This window comes from Ambystoma mexicanum, chromosome 9, assembly GCF_040938575.1.
Source record: "Ambystoma mexicanum isolate Mex_15411 chromosome 9, UKY_AmexF1_1, whole genome shotgun sequence".
Lineage (NCBI taxonomy): Eukaryota > Metazoa > Chordata > Amphibia > Caudata > Ambystomatidae > Ambystoma > Ambystoma mexicanum.
In genome coordinates this window covers 1,499,456,067-1,499,478,966 of record NC_090931.1, presented here as the reverse complement: position 1 = coordinate 1,499,478,966, position 22,900 = coordinate 1,499,456,067, and the positions used below count along the sequence as shown (strand labels likewise).

The 22,900-nt window shown below is 43.3% G+C and overlaps 1 protein-coding gene across 2 annotated transcripts in view; it reads right to left on the bottom strand.

The window, feature by feature from the left end:
- Nucleotides 1-22,900, bottom strand: part of LOC138489316 (zinc finger protein 420-like) — a 147,844-nt gene that overhangs the window by 71,621 nt on the left and 53,323 nt on the right. The window contains exon 2 of one of the 2 annotated variants that reach the window (XM_069617015.1): nt 15,744-19,247. The exons of the other annotated variant lie outside the window; for it this stretch is intronic. Within the exon in view, the coding sequence (XP_069473116.1) occupies nt 17,952-19,247 (1,296 nt within the window). The 3' untranslated portion in view covers nt 15,744-17,951. Of the gene's footprint in view, nt 1-15,743; nt 19,248-22,900 lie in introns of those variants that run through there. 2 annotated transcript variants of the gene reach the window in all.

Here is a 22,900-nt window from a genome sequence, read left to right as displayed (position 1 = left end):
TTGAAGGATATAGACCAAGAGACTTGACAGATCAAGAATTGTTCAAAGATGATTATTTGATGATGAATTAGTATTTATTGATACGCCTCACTTATTGGATTAAAGTTGAGAATAGACAAATACCACAGAGAATGGCATTGGTGAAAAAGAAACCATCATTTGTACAGGTTGTGCAAGAAAAAAATAGTTTTTGATACACAAAAACAACTGAGTAAAGTGATACTCTCTCTGAAACCATGAGCATAATAATAGCTGATGGTCAGGCTATCTAAGAAGGGAAAGTATTGAGTGCCTTGAAAGAAGTAAGGGAGGGGTAGCCAGAAAGTGGTACTGTACATAACACAGCTAATCTCTCAAGAAGGGAGAAAAGTGAACCTGAGCGAGCAGAAGCAATCATGAAAGTTCCAACAACCTAGGCAGTGAGGGAAATAAAACAGATATTAGGCCCATGTAATTATTGCAGGGCCTGGATTTTTGATTACAGTACATATATTGGACCACTTTTAAAAAAGGGCTCAAGGAAGCACAGACAAGTAAAAGTGAGATAACGTGGACAAACGAGATGACTGAAGGATCTGAATAATTAAAAAGGGCATTGTGTACAGCCCCTGTGTTAGGGATTCCAGATTATAACAAAGAGTTTTAGTAATTCTCACATTCAAATAGAGAGTCAATGATAGGAGTCCTCACGCAGAAGACGACATTAGGACATGGACATAAACCATTATCTTACTATAGTGGGATTTTAGACCCAGTAATGAAAGGACATTATCCTTGTGAACAAATGTTAGCTGCTTGTGAGAATGAAAAAGCTGCAAGTATTACAATGGTGTGCTCAATGACAGTATTCGTCGAGCGTTCCTTATTTGCCATTTTAGAGAAACACAAAAGTAGATTGACTACACAAAGAGCATGATTTCAAACCAAGCGATCAAAATTGTTAGGGTGTAGAGTAGTGATTCCAGCGACATTCACAGCAGAACTATTAGGCAGGAGGACTATGCACACGACTGCACGACATACACTGAGTTTTATGACGATATTCCCAATGTTAGAGAAAATGCTCTCGGAGGGGGAAAATCCTGTTAATTGATGATGCTTCAAAAACGTACCGAACGACAGGAGAAAGACATACTGGATCAGAAGTTAAATTGTGATGGTGAATTCGAAGTAGTGACAGGTGCTAGATTACCTTGACATTGCTCAGCACAGGCTGCAGAATTAGTGGCGCTTACTGCTGCACTCCAAAGATATGAGGAGGAAGTGACAGTGTATTCTGTGATGTGAACTGGTCACGCAGGGTTGTCACATTGGAAAAGGAGGGGGGTCCTCCGCGCAGACGGCACACCAGTGCAAGATGCAACTCTATTGGATAAACTTGGATAAACTTATTAAGGTACTAAAGCTCCCATTGGCTATTGCCATGGTGAAATGTACAGGCCATACTAAGAAGGCAGACATCATTTCTTGTGGTAACGAAGCCGCTGATGTTGAAGCGATTAGGGCAGCATATTTTCCAAATATTTCTGATTTTGAAGTAGAAAGTGTTAAGCAAATGTCAGGACGATGTATGATGGTGAAGGAAAGTTTTAATATTTTATCCATTATACAGTTAATTGAGCTACAAGGCCGAGCACCACAAGAAGCGCAGTACTTATGGAAGAGACAGGGGTGTTCTTTATCCCCCACTGAGGCTATAGGGAGATAGGACAGCACTGGAAAGCCAGTTATGCCTTTAGCATTATTGAAGGCAGCGCTGGAGCAGCTTCACTAGCCTACACACACAAATAGAGAGAGTCTTGCTATGATTGCAGAAGATTAGTGTTCACCAGATTTGTTAGAACACATGGCACAGTTTATTGTGAACTGCATTGCACAAGAGGTTCACAGCTGGGCACACCTTACAAACAGTGAGAAGAGCAATTCCCAGTCCCAATTGTCTTTTCAGCATCTATACATAGATTATATTACAAACATGCAAAGGATACAGATACATGTTAGTGGTAGTATGTCCCTTTTCTAGATGGATTGAGTCAGGTCCATGTATGCACACCAATGCCACATGTGCTGCCAAGTCTGTCGTATGTGAGGGGTTTCCTAGAAGGGGTGTGTGTGTGTATTCCTGCGGTCTGATAATATGCAGAATTTTATAAATTATTTGAACAGATAAATTTGTGCTTTATGCCTAATAGAAGAGTTATCTGCCTATCACCCACATGCAAATGGCATATGAGAGAGATAAAACAGACTCCTTAAAGAAAGGATATCCAAGATCAAAATAACTTTGAAGAAGGCTCTGCTCCCCACGAGTTGGTGACTGGACACTGTATGAGAGTGCCCCTTGCTCCTTCCACTCAAACATCAACTAATGGCACAGTGTAGCACAAACATTAGGTGATGAGATACATGACTATTTAACAAATATGACCACTAGTGTCTTTTGTTTCGCAACAGGTCAAAAATCGGAGGGAAGGGTCGAAAAAGATTGATGAAGACAGCCAAACAGTTGAGCCCATTGACTTTGTTAAACAACCTAGTTTGTTGTCAGGAATAACGTTTGGGGCAAGCCACGGCGTCTGTATGGAAAGAAATGAGCTGGAACTACACTTCCCAGCAGGCTATGGGACGTTTTGTAGTTCCAGTAGAATCGTGCCACGAGCCAGTTGAATGTCAATAAGAGGCTACTAAACCGCCGGCGCCCGTGCACTGGTGCTGATAATTACAGCGTTTTGCAGATGGAACACACGAGGAGGTTGGCTGGTATGCAGACGGTAATGTCCGGGCCGCGGCGGTGAGCAGCGAGAATCCAGGCTGACTACGCTGCCTGAAAGTTCCGGGTCGCGGCAGTGAGCAGCAAGGGCCACGGCGATACCACATCGTCATTCTACGAAGTCTGGGTGATCTTCCGAGTCACCCGGAGACACAGATAAATGCATCAGCATTTTGTTTCATTGGTTGGCACAGTGCGCTTTGAGTTTCTGTTGGTTAATCCTCGTCTGTGGGAAATGCCTACTCTTTCAAGCAAGAACTATGAACTATATGCACAGTCACTGGTTGAAGGTCTTGAGTTAAGGAGTATTCAACCATTAACACATTATTTCTAGGATGCTCTTGGTCACGGAGTATGATGCAATACTCGCAGTGAAGACTGGTATCCTTAGAAGGGGTGCAGGTTGTAAGTTGGTTAACCCAGGACATCTAGGACGTGTCTAACAGTAGTTTAGGTGTCAAAGTCTACATTGCTCGTGCACCTATACGTGTTACAGAGCTTCTTCACATAGAAACTATGCTTTATGTTGCATTGCTAGCCGAATGGGATTTGTTTTATGTTTATTCATCATAGGGAAAGTTCCCTTATCTGTGCCATACAGCTTGCTGCTAACCTAATGTCTGGAATGTGGGTCCAATTTCTTGTTATCTCTGTATGTTGATAAGTCATCTTCTATTTTATGTGCACACCATCTTCCATTATGCTGTTTATGTATGTAGTTAGGTAGGAGTGGTGTAGGAAAAGTCAGTAACAAGTGTGGAGGTCAGGATTAGGAGTATAGACTTTTCAGTAATAAGCATATGTGCTAGATGTATAAATATGTATGTTTATTCTTCCCCACCTTCCTTTTGTCAGTCCACACCCTTTCCCTAACTCTGTCTTCCGCCCATTGGCTGCCACATGGTTCTGTGTTATTAATATTCAGATGCCCGTGCCAACCACGGTGGGAGGGTCGATATATTTGGCTTCTGTGGTTCGGGAGAGGGGGTCGATACCCTATTATCCCTTTACTAGTATTGACAGAATTATCAGCCCCCGATTTAGGGGTATTTGGACCACCCAGGCCAAATGGAGTCGAAGCCTCCCTCATTAGCAGAAGTGCTAAAGGCTTTGCAAGGGATTCAGTTGGAATTAGCACATGCAAGACAGGAGTCAGGTAATCTTAAGGCTCAGGTGCAAGGGTTAGTAGCTCAGGGTACTCCATTGGAGAGTGCTGGGTCATCCAAGAGGGAGCAGCTCAGGAAGAACGTCCACAGTGATTGTACAACCACCTAGTAGTGTACCATTGGCAGCACCAGAAAGATTTGCTGGTGATCCAAGGAAGTATATGACATTTCGAAGACAATGTAGTTAACATTTATCGTGTAAACCCACTGCATTCAAGACCATCCAGGCCAGGACAGCATTTGTGATTTCATATTTAACAAGTGACGCGGCAGCATGGGCCATGCCTCTGGTACAGAAAGATGATCCCTTGTTATACAATTGGAACAGGTTTTTGACAGAATTTGGACAGCTGTTTGACCATAGAGAAATTTATTTGGTCCAAGACAAGGAATTGTTGGTATTAAAACAAGGAACATGTGATTTAGTATCATATGTGACTGGGTTCAACAGATTAGTAATAGAGACAGATTGGCCAGAAAATAAACAAACTGTATTGTTTTATCTGGGACTGAGGGAAGAATTGAAGGATACTATGGCTCAGGTAGAACCTCAATCTAATACATGTACGGCTATGATTGATCTAGCTTTGAGATTAGACCATCGTATGAATACATTTACATACAATGAAGCCCAACATGTGGGGGCGTGTATAATTAACAAACAATTACAATTTTTTTTAAAAGTAAATATAAAGTACCTCAAAAGCGAATAAAGAGGTTAAAGAGAAACAGAAAAGAGAGAAAGAAAGAGAGCAGAACTAGACGTGAACATGATTATTTGTCACTTATGTGCTCAGTATTTCCTTTTGGTCAAACAACTTCTCTAAAGATCAATTTAATATTTCTAACTAAGTTGTTACCTCACAACAAAGTAAAAGAGCAAAAAATGGAGTCAAGCATTTTGTGTGGATTGAAAGTCCATCCTTATGTTAAGTTGGGATGGAATCCCAAAATGGAGATTGTTTTAAACTGAAGTTGGGTCTGCCAACACAAAAGGGGGAAACCAGGAGGAGCTTCAAGAAAAAGGGTATTCCTTTCAACTGGTGGACTATCAATTGTCCGAGGTCCCAATTGGATAAAAATCCTCCGTACAGGACCTCAAACAGAAATGCGTTTCGGCGATTGTAGACGAATGAAGTTTGTTCTTCACAACAGAAGAAAATACTCTGCAATCATCAGGGCAGTAGGTAGCAGGGCCCTGTATCATGAGAAAGGGGAGGAAAAATAAAATAAGGTGGAGTTGGAAAAGAAAAGCAATAGATTAGAGATAGAATGTTAGTCGATCGTGGTGTAGAGTTAGGTATATACAAGTTTGAAACGTAGAATGATGTGATTGCATAGTTACAGAGCTATGAACATGGTCATGTCTGTAAGAGCACTTCGGGCCATGTCTGAGTTCCTGAGTGCGGGGGATGGTCTGACTTGGTACAGATGGAACCCCCAGGGAAATGTAGATCATGGCCTTGGGTCCCCTTCTAAAAGAAAACCACATGGGTCCCCAAACTGCCCCCACGCATCCCCCATCCCCACCGAGAACGCATGTGAAGGAAATGAAGGAGAATGCAGGAAGGGGGGCCTAAATTGAGAGGAAGGCAATGATTCAAAGAAAGGCATCAAACACTCACCTGCGGCAGTCAGTAAAAAGGCTGCGTGTGAATGTAAAGTTCATGGTGCACGGAGTGGATGCAAGGTTACCGTGCGAAAAGGAAGAACGGACCGCAATGGTCGGACGTCATGAAAAAATGCATCTAATTGGATTGCGCCAAAAAATAATTTAAGGATAAATGTGTAAAAATGGTAAAATAATACTTGCTTTATTTTTAATGAAAACGCATGCATCGTAGCCATGTGTGGCTGTGTGGAAGGAGCTACAAAAAAGTGCACAGTGAGAGAGGGAGAGTACCTGTACTTCGCCTTCTCGGAGTAAATTGGAAAAGAGAGCAGTCTGGACCCTGGTTGCTGTCCTGTGTCCTGATCCAGGTGAAAGCTGCAGTGGAGCGATCAATCGTCCCCCTGTGTCATTTCCAACAATGTTTCTGTAGGCACAATGAAAGGAAAAATGGTGGGGTGGGGGGGGGAGTATTAAAACATGAGTGCATCCTTTCGTATGAAGACCGGTCTGCGTACATAATGCATGCCATGAGAGGGGCGCCGTAGGAAAAATGGCACTTGCCTGCTGGTACGGAGAGTGAAGCTGCGTGTCATGTGGAAAGAAAGAAATCAACCGGCTCTATCCAGCCCTGGGTGTTGAGGGACGTGTCTGGAGCATCTAACAGACAAGGAGAAACTTCGGGAGAGTTGTGTTCGTTGCCCAAGTAACGACGTCCCACGCAAGGGGCTCGGTGCAAGTCGTTGTGCCTGATTGGTGTGAGGCAACCAATAGGACGCATCAAGATGAATGATGACTTGGGGGAGTGTCTCCAAAGAGACAACCAGAAGCCTGTTATTACAGGGAATGAGTCTCCCTGTTGTGTGAAAGAAAGTATGTAGCCAGCTTAATGCAGCGCCAGACCTCGAGGTGCGAGACTCGAAAAACTGATCAAAAATTGCAAAGGAATGATGTCCGTTGCCAGGTTGACAACGTCAAAAGCGGGGGCTGGGTGCATAACGTGGTGCCTGATTGGTGTGGGGCAACCAATAGGACGCCCCAGTGCGAGCAGTGACATGGAGGTGTGTCTCCAAAGGGTGCAGTGGTTGGATAATCAATAATAGGAGACGGCTCGTGTCATACCATGCTGTACTTGTATGAAAGAGAAAAGGAACCTTACTAAAAGTTTATGAATCCCTGAAAAGACGCGTTCCACCCAGAGGGTATGTAAAGCTTCGTTTAGCAGGAGAATTCCAAAAATATGCAGCTAGAAAACGTGCCGCGGCAACCCAGACACGCTTGCCAACAAATTGCTTCATTTAGATCAGTCAGGTGGCTTTTTAATCTAAATATCCAAGCTTGTTCTCTTTTTAGGAGAATAGCTCCCACATTTCTGCCTCTTTTTGGCTGAATCACTTTTTCCAGTATTGTCCAGTTTATATAATTTTCTGTGTGTTTCATTGCTAGATAGTGTTCAACTATCGGAGCAGTGGTTCTTCTTGTTCCGATGTTGGACCTATGTTGCCAATACGTACTTTTATGGGTCTTGAGGTCATCCCTACACACATTTTACACATAATAATTCACATAGCAAAATCGCTGCGTTACAGGCATTGCTAGGGAAGCACAATGAGCCTGCATTTGTAATTTTACACCAGACGCAAGAATTTTACTTTGCGAATGCGACAATCAAGCTCCTATCGACATAACAGACTTTGCAATTGCAATAATCAAGTCCCTAATGGTGTAACAGACTCTTCATTTGCCAATGAGAGCCACACAGTACCCCATGACAAATCAATGGGTGGAATATAGCCCCCATTGTTAATTTGTTAATTTGTAAATTTGAGAATTTATCACACCGAAAAGCAATAGAAAGAATCTGTTGGCAAAAATCAATCTCGATTATGAGCCCTAGCATCCGGAAATCATTACAGACAATCCATGGACACAATAGAGGAAATAAAAATACCCTGTTTTGATGATGTCGTGTTGCTTGTAGGAAAACGTTGAAGGTAACACGAAGATGTAACTAAACAGAGAAGTGGACATGGAAATCTACCACGCATACAGGATGAACTACCTGATGTATCAGGTGTCACCCTAACTATTGTGTACTATGTGACATCGAGTTAGAGTTGTAAAACCCATGTATAGATAACTTACGGATGGGCAATTGTATTGTAGGGTTCCATCTACCCACCTGAAGATACCGAAGCTAAGCCAACACCATACAGTCCCCTGATGCACATGTATTTTGCCTTGAAGGCAACAGGATACAATAAGAAAACGTCCCGACTTTGTGAAGGATGCCCGCACCAGCTAAAGCAATTAGAAGACAGCAATCAAATGAACTGTTTTGTATAATGGGATAAATGCCCAAATGTGATTTTATAATAGGTCCCGAAGAAAGCGCCCAATAGAGAATCCCGCTGAAACCGGTCAACACTGGCTGGATTAAGTTGCCATTCCAACCTACCAGACACATAACGACTTTGGCTGAATCTGGCATATAGGACACAGAGATTGTTAACAATTTCAGTGGAATACTTCCACGAGACGGTGGTTGCTCAATCGTATTTTAGGATAAGACACACAAAAGGCCAGCAACACTATTAAAATTAACGGTTGACTGACACCAGTGTGCAGTCATTTAGCATAGGAAAGCAGTGAGCCAGGCTAGGGTGAGTGTTATTCATTCTCCCCTTTTTCCCTTCTTCCCCAGCTAGTCGGTACACCAGCGTCTGACTAGGGAGATCACGACAGAAGGGACAGTTTGTCTTCTGGATAGGGACATTTAGCTAGCAATAAGGACTCAAGAGTCAGGTTTAATACCTTTTTAATAAATAACATAATTGGTTCTGCTTGTGATGTGATAACATGAATGGGGAAGGAGACAGAACTCGAATACCCTGGGGACTTTCATTGTATTGACCAACTTTAAGACCAAGAAAGAAAAATGGAAAGTCTGATTCTTTGTCGAGACAGCAAAATTTAGAAAATATTATGACAGAGGCGAAAACAATCCTGCCTGTGGAAAGGGTGGTAGGAGCAGTGACTAACAGCTTGTTGAGACAGGTGAAGCAGGAGATGAGGAAACAAAATGGTCTGAAATGGGGAACAAAGGGACTGTTCGAAACTGTCAAGGATGGTCTCCCTTACTATGCAGGAAAGTTATACTTGCCTACTCAAGATTTACAGAGAAAGGCATTGCATTGGTGCCATAACTCGCCATTGGCGGGTCACTCTTGGAGTAAAAAGACACAGGAGATGTTGGAGAGGTACTTTTGGTGGCCCAAATTGAGACAGGATACCCCGAAATATATTCAAAGTTGTGAAACTTGCATACGTAGTAAGACAGATTGTGTAAGAAAAGCAGGGTTACTGCAGACTTTGCCTACCCTGGAAAAGGTCTGGACCCATATTTCAATGGACTTCATAACTGATTTACCTCCTGATGATCACTATGATACTATTTGGGTAGTAGTAGATTATTTGTATAAACAAGCCCATTTTGTGCTCTACAAGGTTATTCCAGCAGCAGGAAAACTGGCAGAACTATTTCTGCAACATATTGTCAGACTACATGGGTTGCCCCAAAGCACTGTGTCTGATAGGGGTCCCCAGTTTACATAGAAATTTTGGCGTGCCGTTTGTCAAATGTTGGGAATAGATTGTGCTGTATCTACAAGCTATCATCCGCAGACTGACGGACAAACTGAGCGTGTCAATCAGACTCTCGAACAGTTTTTACAATGTTATTTGCATGAGGGCATGGACTCTTGGGTGCAAGCTTTGTGGCTAGCAGAATTTACTTATAACAATACTGAGCATGCTTCATTGGGAATGGCGCCTAATGAATGTTTATATGGACAAGTGCAGAATATTTTGCCGGAACATTTACCAGAAGTGGAAATATTTCCAGTATTACAGGAGAGAAAAGAATTGCTTCTGACTATAAGACAGAAGGCTAGAGCTAACCTAGAACTAGCAAAAGAGGATTACAAGAAACAGGCAGATAAAAAAAAGGCGTGAAGCTCCTCAATATAAAGTGGGAGATAAAGTATGGTTATCCACATGCAATTTAAAACTGGTAGGACCGCGTACATTTGCACCAAGATTCATTGGCCCATATGAGATTGTGAAATGTGTGTCTACAGTGGCTGTTAAATTAAGATTGCCTACCACTTTAAAGATACATCCTGTGTTCCATGTGTCTTTGCTTAAACTCGCAGTTCCTGGAACAAGTGTGCAGAGACCCCAAGCCATCACCAAGGAAGGTCAGACGGAATACGAAGTCAAGAAAATACTGGATTCAAGACGCAGACAACAGAGCTTATGGTATTTAATTCAATGGTCTGGTTATGGGCTCGTGGACTGTTCTTGGGAACCGGCCAGTTCGTTTCATGCACCACGATTGGGGAGACAATTTCATTTGCGTCATCCTGAGTAGGCAGGCCTTGGGAAGAGCCCTGGAAGAGGAGGTACCATCAGGAATAGGGTTTGGGGCAAGCCACGGCGTCTGTATGGAAAGAAGTGAGCTGGAACTACACTTCTCAGCAAGCGGTGGGGTGTGTTGTAGTTCCAGTAGACTTGCGCTGCGAGCCAGCTGCATGTCATTGAGAGGCTACTAAACCACCGGCCGCCCATGTACTGGTGCTGATAATTATCGCTTGTGCAGCACGGGCGGTCACTGTGTTTTGCAGATGGAACACACAAGGAGGCTGGCTGGTATGCAGACGGTAATGTCCGGGCTGTGTCGGTGAGCAGCGAGAATTCATTCAGTCTGCGCTCGTAGCGCTGACTACACTGCCTGAAAGGTCCAGGTCGCGGCAGTGAGCAGCAAGGGCCACAGCGATACCACAGCGTCATTCTATGAAGTCCGGGTGATCTTCTGAGTCACCCGGAAAAACAGATAAGTGCTTCAGCATTTTGGTTCATTGGTTGGCGCAGTGCGCTTTGAGTTTCTGTTGGTTAATCCTAGTCTGTGGGAAATGCCTAATCTTTCAAGCTAAGAACTATGAACTATTTGCACAGTCACTGGTTGAAGGTCTTGAGTTAAGGAGTATTCAACCATTAAAGTGTTATTTCTAGGATGCTCTTGGTCATGGAGTATGATGCAATACTTGCAGTGAAGACTGGTATCCTTACAAGGGGTGCAGGTTATAAATTGGTTAACCCAGGACATCTGGGACATGTCTAACAGTAGTTTAGGTGTCAAAATCTACATTTCTCGTGCACCTGTAGGTGTTACAGAGCTTCTTTACATAAAAACTATGCTTTATGTTGCTTTGTTGTTTTGCTAGCCCAATGGGCCATGTGTCATGTTTCTTCATCATAGGGAAAGTTCCCTTGTCTGTGCCATACAGCTTGCTGCTAACCTCATGTATGGAATGTGGGTCCATGTTCTTGTTATCTCTGTAAGTTGACAAGTCATCTTCTATGTTATTTGCACGCCATATTCCATTATGCTGTTTATGTATGAAGTTAGGTAGGAGTGGTGTAGGAAAAGTCAGTAACAAATGTGGAGGTCAGGATTACGAGTATAGACATTTCAGTAGTAAGCATATGTGCTGTAAGCATATGTGCTAGATGTAAGATATGTATGTTTTTTCTTCCCCACCTTCCCTTTGTCAGTCCACACCCTTTCCCTAACTCTGTCTTCCCCTCATTGGCTGCCACGTGGTTCTCTGTGTTATTAATATTCAGATGCCTGTGCCAACCATGGTGGGAGGGTCGATCTATTCAGCATCTGTGGTTCGGGAGAGGGGGTCGGTACCCTATCATCCCATTACTAGTATTGAAATTTGTACCCAGGGGACCAAGTGCTTGTGAAAAGCTTTGTACGCACTTTGAATAAGCCCTGTTTTGAAGGGCCATAGCTTGTACAGGGGGGGTCACTTCCATCTCAGTGAAAATCGAAGGAAGAAGAGCTTGGTTACACTTGAATGATGTAAAACTCTACAAAGAGGAGAACCTGACCCCTCTGGTACCCGCTGACAGTGAAGCAAGAGAAGAAGTTCCACGGATGATGACAAGATCGGCTACCAAGAGTCAAAACAAAAACTCATTGAAATAAAGACAATTTGAGCTTTTAGCTATTCCCAAGTTTGAATGAAAATAAACTTTGCAGCAGTTCCTGGACAATTCCAGTTAGGATAAAGAGACAATGCATTGGAGAGAAAACACAGAGCTTGCACATGACACGTTATGCTGCATATAACAATAACGTCACACACATTTCTCTATTCTGTTTTTACTTAGGTTCTTCGATCTTACCCAGCTTTGGTGAGATGACACGTTTATGTTGTCACATTTTTGGGAAATCCTAAAAACTGTTTTTTATTTTCAGGATCATTATTGTGATCATTTTACAATTCCTTTTATTAAAAAATTGTGGTTTATAAAAGTGACAAAAATTACACAGCAATAGAAAAATGGGAATTATCCAAGTTGTAAGAGACACACTGCCAGCAAGAAGATCAATACGTTTATTTTGAATATGTTTGGTAACCTCCTTCTGTACAATGATTTGTCTTTTCTTCCTTATTATTGTGGCATTTCTTCAAATCATGATCAATAATGCAGATGAAGTGTTGAGCAATGAGACCTCTATTTTTATCCCTAACAATAGCTTGAGTGATATTTTCCCTGATATTTCCAAACAAATGATGTGACTTAAGAGGGATGCTGGCAAAGATCATGAGGGTATAAATACATATCTTGATAATTCAGCCGTTTGAATAATACCATGTGGTATCAGCACATGAAGGAGGTGCGGAGGAGAACATCAGATGAGAGCTGCTATGTATGTTCTCTCATCCCTTATGCCATGAGCACAGCCAGAACATTTATTGCAAAAGAAATACCGGTACATGATGCGAAGTGCCTTAGCCATCTAGCAGCATGCACCACAAGAGGACAATTTTAAGGTAGATGGGCAACCCTATGATGAAGGTTGAGAAAGACATTCCCATATGAAGATGAATACATAAAAACACAGAAAATAGAAAAAAGACAGACTGGAAAAGCAGAATGTTCATGTACTCACTCAGTGGTATGACTGGAGACCAGAAAAGGATTGTTGAACAAAAGAGATTGGGTTGTGCAGACGTATGTGAAATGCCAGGATTGCCAGGATGCTGGGGAATATCTCAACTATGGGAATATCTCAACTATTAGTATATGGACGAGTAGCAACCAGCACAGGATGGGAAGACGGAATGCTAGCATTCAGTGCATACTTATTGATGACAGCACCAGTACAGATGAATGATGGATGCCTGAAAGAATGGGCTAAGTATTGAAAATTATTAAAATGGGTTGAGAATGAGGCAGGACCTGTATCCATATTGCTCATAAGAATACAACATTGTGTTTCAGAAAAAAGGGCCTGACCAAAGTTGGAGAAAACAAAGAATGCAAGCAAATAATTGGTGTACAAGGAATGAATGGAAGAACTGCCGTGCTAATGGACCACTATTGGGCCTGTGGATCCAAAGTCTATATATGCAGCTGCCTAAAAACTGGGGAGAAATATGCTCTATAGTGATCATAAATGTTCCTGCACTGGTGATTCCCCAAAGTGATCTCCATATAGACAATTTTCTGAAAATTGATGCACACCAAAGAAAGAGGAGGTCGCTTAACCTCATTCAATTGAAGAGAGAGAACTAGGTCTCAGCAAAATCAATAGAAGCCTATCATGACATTCCAGCTGACCAAAAATTATTCAGTAGAACAGCAGTAATATCTACAGCCATATTCATGCCAGGAATTCAGAATGCAGTGAACGCCAAGAAATTACAAATAACCAGCGGGGAGCTGTTACAAACAAACACTACAATAAAAGGATTCAATATGATTAGAGAAGAATTGAGGGCCATCAGACGCAGGACTCTCCAGAACAGGTATGTCCTCGACTGTATTACAGCATAGGAAGGTGGCATGTGCCAAGATCGGGCCTTCTTGATGTATGTTCCGTACCTGCCCATGATGAAGAAAATTGAACCCTGACAGAGGCAATAACTATGTTGTCAACCCTGCATACAAAAATGTAGGAAGAAGTAGATGAGACTGAACATCATGACTGGTTCTCATCCCTATTCTTGCGGGTTCCAACCTGGATAGCAAATGCCTTGAAGCTGCTTGGACCAATACTAGAGTTAGTACTGCTGAGATTCTGTCTTGTAAGAATAATCATAGGACAATGTAAGAAGACAGCAAAGAAAGCTATTGAATGAAGATAATGATCGATGTGAATGCTGTGACTGACGAGCACACAGACTGAAAGTACCACCCATGAGCACCTGAAATGGAAGTCCTCTCAGACTCTTTTGAACTACATTTTATTACCCAAGGATCATAAGAACTATGTGGGACATTGGGTATTCTGTCAACCGACTGTAGAGTGTTGCCATATTACCTGGAGCGTGGATGAGCACATAAAGAATGCAGGTGACCTGAAAGGGGTGCCAAAGATATGGATTCTGAAGAGGACTCGATTAGAGGGGACGGGGATATAGAGAGGCAGATGTACATTCCATCTATAGTGCCCGCCCCTCACTACGTCATATTGGAAGAACAGCATAAAAGCACTGTGTATGACACCAAGTTTCATCCCAATACTGCAGTGAAGATAAGAGAGACGTTATGCACTCCAATAACCGTACCGAATGTACCGTCGCACAGACATGGTAGAAGGATATCTGCATACACCGTTGAACATAGAAGAGCTAAAAGTGAAATCTGACAACAGTAAAGTGACGTGAGGACACACTGAAATTATTAGCGAATACTTTAAGAAATAAGATGTGCCTGAAGTAACAAAGTAACTGAACATGCAAATATAAAGAAATCATATACACTAAGATAAATGCGAAGAGATGCAGTAGATGTACATATACAGAAACGCAGAGACACATAGAAGCTTGCTGCAGTAGAAAATATAACACGGGTAAAGCGGGCATGATGAAAAGATGGACGTCAACTAATTAATAAGCAAGACGCCTGAAGGAGAGAGACAGAGGCTCCAGAAGCTGACAGGTGCTGGAAAACACCTTCTTGGAAGGACAAAGAATATCTGTTTGGCTTGGGATCAAGGATGCCACATCAAGAAATAATTGCAAGGCACAAAAGGAGTCGAAGAGGATAAGCTACATACGCACAACATATTTCTCTTAGATTAAGTAAAGGAATGAACATTTGCAAGTGCCAAGTATTCAACAATCACAGATGCAGAAAGCATATGCGAGGTGGAGCAACCAAGTCCTCAGAGGCCAAGATGAGTAATAGCACCCAGTATAAGTGAATCAAATAATACTAAATAAAAAGGTCAGAATGGCCAAAATTGTGGTCTCCTCGCACGTGGTCAAGACTGGAATACAACGCCTATTCAATAAGCTCTAGAAGAATATAGCGATGCACCTTCACTCCCTTAAAACAGTCAGCAAGGTCAACTACAAAGAAGAAGCCTCAGTTTAGGGGCTAACTGATGAGACATGGTAGGTTAATTGGCCAAATGGGCAGTGGTCTGACGTTCCCGCACCTGGGTTAAGTTTTGCTTACATGCTGCTAAAGAGTTGAATGTCCAAGGTTTGGGAGAGAATGCCAACCAATCATGAGGGCCTATGTAGCGATGGACCGTACATTGTTGCAGAAGCCAATCCGCAGCAGTTATTCTGCTATTAATCTGTATTATATGTAATTAGAGGTAGTTCAAGGCGTGCCTACCAGATAAGGAGCAGCCAATTATGTTACTAACACCCAAACGAAGAATAGATATATATGCTCACCTAACCAATCCCTCCTTCTGAAAGTTTTTTAACATTTGCCACGTAGAATGACCTCAGAGCTGACATACATTGAGGTATAAAGTTTTTGTTTAACAGAAATGTATTCGAGTGCGAGTTAGCTGCAATCTCTGATAATAAAGTAGTATTTTGCCATATTCTTTGAGGCTGTCTGGTTATTTGGGGGTCCGAGATCCTTTATTGGTAATTCCATCTGGCACTTGGAATGCTCCAGGTGCTACTGCTCCAACTCCAACCTTTCTGTGCAATTACTTCCCCCAACACCAGCAGCATTATGAGCGACGATTATCCTGCGTTGATTTCCATCCTGTTTCACAGGGAGGAGATGAAAATGCTTTTTTAGATTATTATATTTGGAAGACGAGGCAGAAACAAATTACTACATGAGGTAATATTTTTTATTGTAGGAAATACATTTCATTTCATGTGCCCTTTTTTACTGCTTTAGGTTTTGTATAGTTTCATTGGGTCCGGGACCCTAAAAAAACCTTCTGAAGAGTTGGAATTTCTGCAGTATGTAAAAATGTCACTGTTTATTACAAAATGCATAGTGGGGGCCTTGGTCTCCAGGTCCGTCTTGTATGTGTATATTATATATTCCCAGCATATATATATATATATACACACACACACACACACACACACACTGATATGAGAATGGCAGCATTTGCAGTGTCTGATTTTCCTTTTTTTCTATGCCATGTAATGAGCTGTGTGACATCACCATCCTTTCTTGTATGAATCTCATTTTTAGGTTCCAGTTTCCATTGCCCTTGACATTCATGTGTTAATTGTTCATCAGCAGCTGTTTCTTCAGTAGTTTTTGCATCCTTCACTGCACTTGTGCTCCCTCTTGTCTTTTTTGCAGTTTTATTTTCTTAATTTTTCTTTTTGCATATTGTTTTTCTCCTGGTGTTAGTACTTCCCAGTTCAGGGCATGTTTTCAGATATTCAATAGCGAGAAAGAGCCTAAACTCAGGGCATAATGGGGTAATATAGAGCGCCAGGAGTTGGAGCAAATCATTTTATTTTCACAATTATGTACTGTGTGCACCATGTCCAACCCAACAGCTTTTAGGGCTGTTTCTATTTTTATAACTGCTTTTGTGGGCCAGTAATCACTTTTCACAAAGGCGTAGCACCAGAGCAGGTACAATGTTGATTCATGAAGGCTCAGCACTGTTGCAACCACCCTTGGTCGAACATCTTGCATGTGTTCTTTAATATTGCCTCAAGATTGATACTGGATTGAGGGGCTGAGACACTCTGTGCCTCCACATGTGTTTCCCCAGTATGGCTCTTCTGATGCTTGTACAGATTTGAGCTGTGACTGAAGCTTTTCCCACACTCCATGCACTGCTATGGTTTCTCGGCAGTGTCGGTCTGTGGTGAGACATTAGGGTTGATGCCCGAGTAAATTGCTTGTGACATTCCATACACCCAAAGGGCTTCTCCCTAGTATGGATCCTTAGATGGCTGCTCAGGGATGAGGCATCCCTAAAGCATGTCTTGCACTCTGTGCATTCATAGGGCTTCGCCACTTTATGGATTCTCTGATGCTCGTACAAACACGTCTTACTAGTAAAGCTTTTCTCATACTCCATACACTTGTTTGGTAGCTCGCCCGTATGGATCTTCTGATTCTGGTTTAGGTGTGAGCAAAGCCTTTCCCACACTCATACACTGGTATGGCCACTACCCAGTATGGCTTTTCTGATGCTGGTACAGACTTTTCCTCACAGTGAAGCTTTTCTCACACTCCGTACACTGGTATGGTCACTACCCAGTATGGCTCTTCTTATGTTTGTACAGATGTCCCCTCTTGGTGTAGCTTTTCTCACAATCCATACACTGGTTTGGTAGCTGCCTAGTATAGATGTTCTGATGCTGGTTTAGGTGGGAGCACAGAGTGAGGTTTTTCCACACTGTGTACACTGGTATGGTTGCTCCACAGAATGGATCTCCTGATGCTGGTAGACATTCAAACTGGTAGTGAAGCTTATCTCACACTCTCAGCACTGGTATAGTTGTCCCCTGGCATGTATCTTCTGATGCTGGTTCAGTTTTGAGCTCTGAGGGAAGCTTTTATCATACTCCATACACTGTTTTTCTTGCACCCCAGTATGGCTCTTCTGATGCTGGTACAGGCCTGAGCGGTTAGTGAAGCTTTTCTCACACTCTGTACACTGGTATGGTTGCTCTCCAGTATGGATCTTGTGTTGCTGGTACAGAGTTGAGTGCTGAGTGAAGCTTTTCCCACACTCTGTACACTGGTATGGTTTGTCTCTGGTGTGGGATCTCTGGTGAGTCCTCAGGGTTGATCCTCGATTAAAGTGCTTACCACATTCTGTGCACCCATAAGGCCTTTCCCCAGTATGGATCCTAAAATGCCTGATCAGAGTTGGGCGGTCCTTGTAGCTTTTCTTGCACTCTGTGCATTGATATGACTTTTCCCTGGTGTGGCTCGTCTGATGTCGTTGCAGATGTGACCTTCTAGTAAAGCTTTTCTCACACTCTGTACACTGGTGTGGTCGCACCCCAGTATGACTCTTCTGATGCTGATACAGATTTCAGCTCCGAATGAAGCTTTTCTCACACTCCGAACACTGGTATGGTCACTCCCCAGTATGGCTCCTCTGATGCCTGTACAGATGTCCCCTTACAGTGAACCTTTTCTCACACTCCGTACATTGGTATGGTCTCTCCCCAGTATGGCTCTGTTGATGAAGGCACAGTGCTGCGCTCACAGTGAAGCTTTTCTCACACTCTGTACACTGGTATGGTCTCACCCCAGTATGGCTCCTCTGATGCTGATACAGATTTGAGCTCCGAATAAAGCTTTTCTCACACTCTGTACATTGGTACGGTCTCCGCCCAGTATGGCTATGTTGATGAAGACGCAGTGCTGAGCTCACAGTGAAGCGTTTCTCACACTCTGTACACTGATAAGGTCGCTCTCCAGTATGGATCTTCTGATGCTGGTACAGAGATGAGTGCTGAGTGAAGCTTTTCTCACACTCTGTACACTGATACGGTCGCACTCCAGTATGGCTCCTCTGATGTCTGTACAGATTATCCCTCACAGTGAACCTTTTCTCACACTCGGTACATTTGTATGGTTGATCCCCAGTATGGCTCTGTTGATGAAGGCGCAGTGCTGAGCTCACAGTGAAGCTTTTCTCACACTCCGTACACTGGTATGGTTGCTCCCCTGTATGGCTCTTCTGATGCCGATACAGATTTGAGCTTCGAATGAAGCTTTTCTCACACTCTGTACATTGGTATGGTCGCTCTCCAGTATGGCTCCGTTGATGAAGGCGCAGTGCTGAGCTCACAGTGAAGCTTTTCTCACACTCTGTACACTGATAAGGTCGCTCTCCAGTATGGATCCTCTGATGCTGGACGAGATTTGAGCGCTGAATAAAGCTTTTCTCACACTTTGGACACTGGTACGGTTTCTCTCCAGTATGGATCTTCTTATGCTGGTACAGAGTTGAGCGCTGAGTGAAGCTTTTACCACACTCTGGACACTGGTACGGTTTCTCTCCGGTGTGGGATCTATGGTGAACCTTTAAGTCTGGTGCGCAATTAAAGTGCTTACCACATTCCGAGCACCCATAGGGCTTTTCTCCAGTATGGATCCTAAGATGCCTGATCAGAGATGAGTGGTCCCTGAAACATTTCTTGCACTCTGTGCACTCATAGGTCTTCTCCCCGGTGTGCGTCTTCTGATGCTGGTACAGATTTGAGCTCTGATCAAAGCTTTTCTCACACTCTAAACACTCTAGCACTCTTTCTCCTGTTTGGGATCTCTGATGTATTCTCAGGTGTGACTCCAGATTGAGGTGCACATCACATTCCGTACTCTCATGGACCTTCTCCAGAACATGTACCTCATGGCTGCTCACTCTCTGTTGAAAGAAGCAGAGGTTCCACATATTATTTCATATCATTGTATAGTCCAACTATCAATGGACTCAGGGCTGAGCCGTTTATTCTAACTTTACTCCCCACTCACAAACTCACTGTGTGATCCTGAGTGAAGCCATTTGTGTCTTGCCTCAGATCAATTCTATGAGTGAAAAGCAGAGTCTTGAAACCTCAGCACAGTTCAATCCTCATATATAAATATAGCCCCTCCAGGGCCCCCACCAACCAGGAGAGAGAACATTACAAAATATACTTGCTGGGAGAATACTGCCCTGATTTATAATGTGAAATATTCTGCTTACATGTAAACTAATGTGCCCCCGTGCCATGCATGATGAGTACATCCATGGGTTGAACATAGAATTACTCCACGTAGGGGCTACGAGTGAAATCTGATAGACAATGAGGGTGAAACTCGAGCTGTCTCTGAACCCCACCATGCAATTATGCTGCAGTTGATAGATGTGGCCCCCAGGCAATCGTTTACATCCCTGTAGTGTCCCTATTGTCTAGCGTTGCGTGGGGTGGAGTGGCAAGGCATGCGGGAACTATACAGAACATACAAAAGAAAGCAAGCCACCCCCATGAAGAATAGGTGTACCCACTCCTCCCTCACCATCAACACTACCGCCCTGCTAGTGCAGCTCCCTGGTAGTGCAGGAGCCGCGAGTCTGATAGATTGTAAGATCTGTGGATCCTATAATGCCAAAGAGAATGGGCTTTGAACTCTCAGGAGACACAGCTCCCAGAAGCAGACAGAATCACGGCTCTTGCACTGTAAGTGATTTGACTGCGGTGCATCACCTGGGTCTTAGGAGACCCAGGGGAGGTTGAGTAAATGTTGAGTTCCCCTGCCATGATGTTATTACAGCTGATTATGAATACCATAGATTTCTGCCCTGATGTCACAGCAGGAGGATAATGCATTTGGGAAAGTAAATAGCTGTTGATGGCTTTTAATGGAAGATATACATGTGATTATGCTGTGGGACGATGGTGTACTGGATGTGTGCTCACCCCTCGGACATCACTCATGTTAAACAGTACGCTATCATGCAAACACAAGTTCAATTCATAAAACACAAGTAATTATTTCATAACTGCTGGTTCAAGTGTTTATTAAGGTGTCAAATATAGGTCAACAGTGGCGTGGGGCTGAAAGGGAATGTAAAATATGGAAATAGTGAGGATGCTGTCATGTGTATCAGATGGGAGGGGCCAGCGACCTCTGGACATTAAGTTATTCTTTTATCAATATGATGGGGGAAGAAAGATGCATTCTACTGTGGCTACTCGCTGAGACAAAAGGGTGTGGATCATAGCAAAGGGTGCATCGTGCATCAGCCGATATTACAAATACAGATGGCAAATGCTGCAAAATGGTATTGTACACAAAAGCGCAAAGCTTGGGATAGTTGCATCAAATTGTGGGGAAAGTAGATACATCCGGATTGTAAAAATCAACACAAGCTCCCCCCTTACATTGCGACCCCGCTCCATGCTACCAGATCAAATAAATGTAAAGAGACCCCTTCCACTGAACCGGATCCATGTCCTGCTTGGAATCTCGATTCCCTATTCCACGTCCGATCTTACCCATTTCTCCGAAAATTTCCCAGAATATCCAGCCCCAGGATCCCAGACAAGCTCCCAATTTACAGCCTCGACAATCCCCAATCCCTTCCCTTGTGGTCAGGAAGTTACACGAGCAATCGTCCCCGTTTTCCAATGCTTTACCAATATTAACTGGCTTGTGCAGTAATGCTTTTGGATGGCTCTATCTCGCTCATTGCCAAATATTGTGTATTCAGGGAAGGTTCCATTACTTCGCTAATCTTTCCCTGGGATATTTTACAAACATTAGTAACAGAAACTTCTCGTCCCTTTACACACTTGGAGCATTATTGCTTTTTCTTGGCATCTGGAACAATGATTTTTGTTGGTTCTGATTATTGTATGTTTGAGGGTCTTTAAAGGGGCCTATTTAAAATGAATACTAAATGCAATGCTGTCAGAAGGGATTTGTCTCACAGCTGTTTTCCTGTCTCTCATGAACCCTGTTGCTATTATCTATGGTTCTCCTTTCCTCTGGTATCTTATAATATTCAGCTGCCTCCCCCCCCCCCTCTTACCCAGAACACCCTGTCAAATATTTCCTTCCTCTTTTGCCATTCTCTGCCATCCTTCAATACCAGAATCAGAGCCCCTTAATCCTTACATATGGGTCAAAAGGAATACTTTATAAGGCAGCTTTATTATCTGTTTATCTTCAAAATGATTCATTTTGCCAACAGAAGCCAAGGCTTTTCATATCTGTTCCCCAATAGCAGGGCTGTCTTTTGGGGTAATCAGGTGAGAAACATCAAGCAAAAAAGAGTTATCCCATAAAAGGAGCCCACAATTTTAGAATATAAATTAATTCATCTGTTATAATACTTGAGACCTGTCTCCAAGCACAGGACTGGGGTTCGTACCTGTGTTCTTCTGCCTGGTCTTGTTTCCAAGACAAACGCTTTTCCCCTGAACTATCCTCCTGGCCCATATAAATGCATATATATTGACCAGGCTGCAAGACTGACTCCTCCTTAAATAACAAAAAAAAGCTTCCATCTGCAAATGTCCTCCGTCCCCTTTGGGACTGGTCACATTTAGCTCATTGAGTGGGTGCACCTGGTTCAACCAGCAGATTAATGTGCATCTCCACCTGCCTTCCGCGGTCCTCCCAGTGTAACACTCTAATCTGATAGTCCAGAATGAGATATAAAACTCCACTAACCTGGTCGGAAAGCCGGAACCGGGACAGCAGCGGCGGAATTGAAAAGCCTCCCTGAGAGTCCTGAGACCCCCACTCTGCTGGAAGGGAAGAAAGAAACTTCAACAGGAAGAGGCAGGACCCCCAGGGAAACCCTCAAGGGGGAAAAAACCCTAGGTGTGTTGTCGGAGATCCTTGCAGACAGGTGGTTTATCCAAGGCGCAGACCTCCCGATTTGATGGCTGTATCACAGGTTCTAACGGGAGAAAACAACAGGTGAATATAGGAGGACAGCGGAATGATAGAATCGATTGGGAGAAGAGAGGGGTTTCTTACGGATGGATTTGGAGGAATCTAGTTGTTGCTGAGAGGTGGAGGGTTCTCGGAGTGAAAGGTAGAGATGGTTGGAAGGAAGCGCTGGAAGGGCACACTATAAGGTAAGAGAGAAAAAGGAATGGTAGATACCATGCAAGATTGAATACACTAGAATAGGGAGAGCCTAGAGTTCGAACTTACGGAGCGTCCTGAAATACAGAAGCGACGCGCGAAGGCGAAAGCCTTCGGTTCTGATATAGCGTCACATGACATGTCGTAATAGTCAGCTGGTTGCGTGGAAGAATCATGTGACCTGTCCTTGACGTGCACTGATGACGTGGAACCACAGTACCGCTAGAACTGGTGGTATTGACAGAAATAGATCGCGCATCTGCACAACAAAGCGCGGAACTGCACATTTTCCACCTATGTAAGTGTACAAAGCAGCGATGACGAAAAGGTGTAACAGTATGCCCTCTCTTCCTGGGGGGCGATCCGGGCTTCCCCGGGTGTAAACGAAAGAAACGTTGAATCAAAAGGGGAGAGTGAACACCAGAAGCAGGTTCC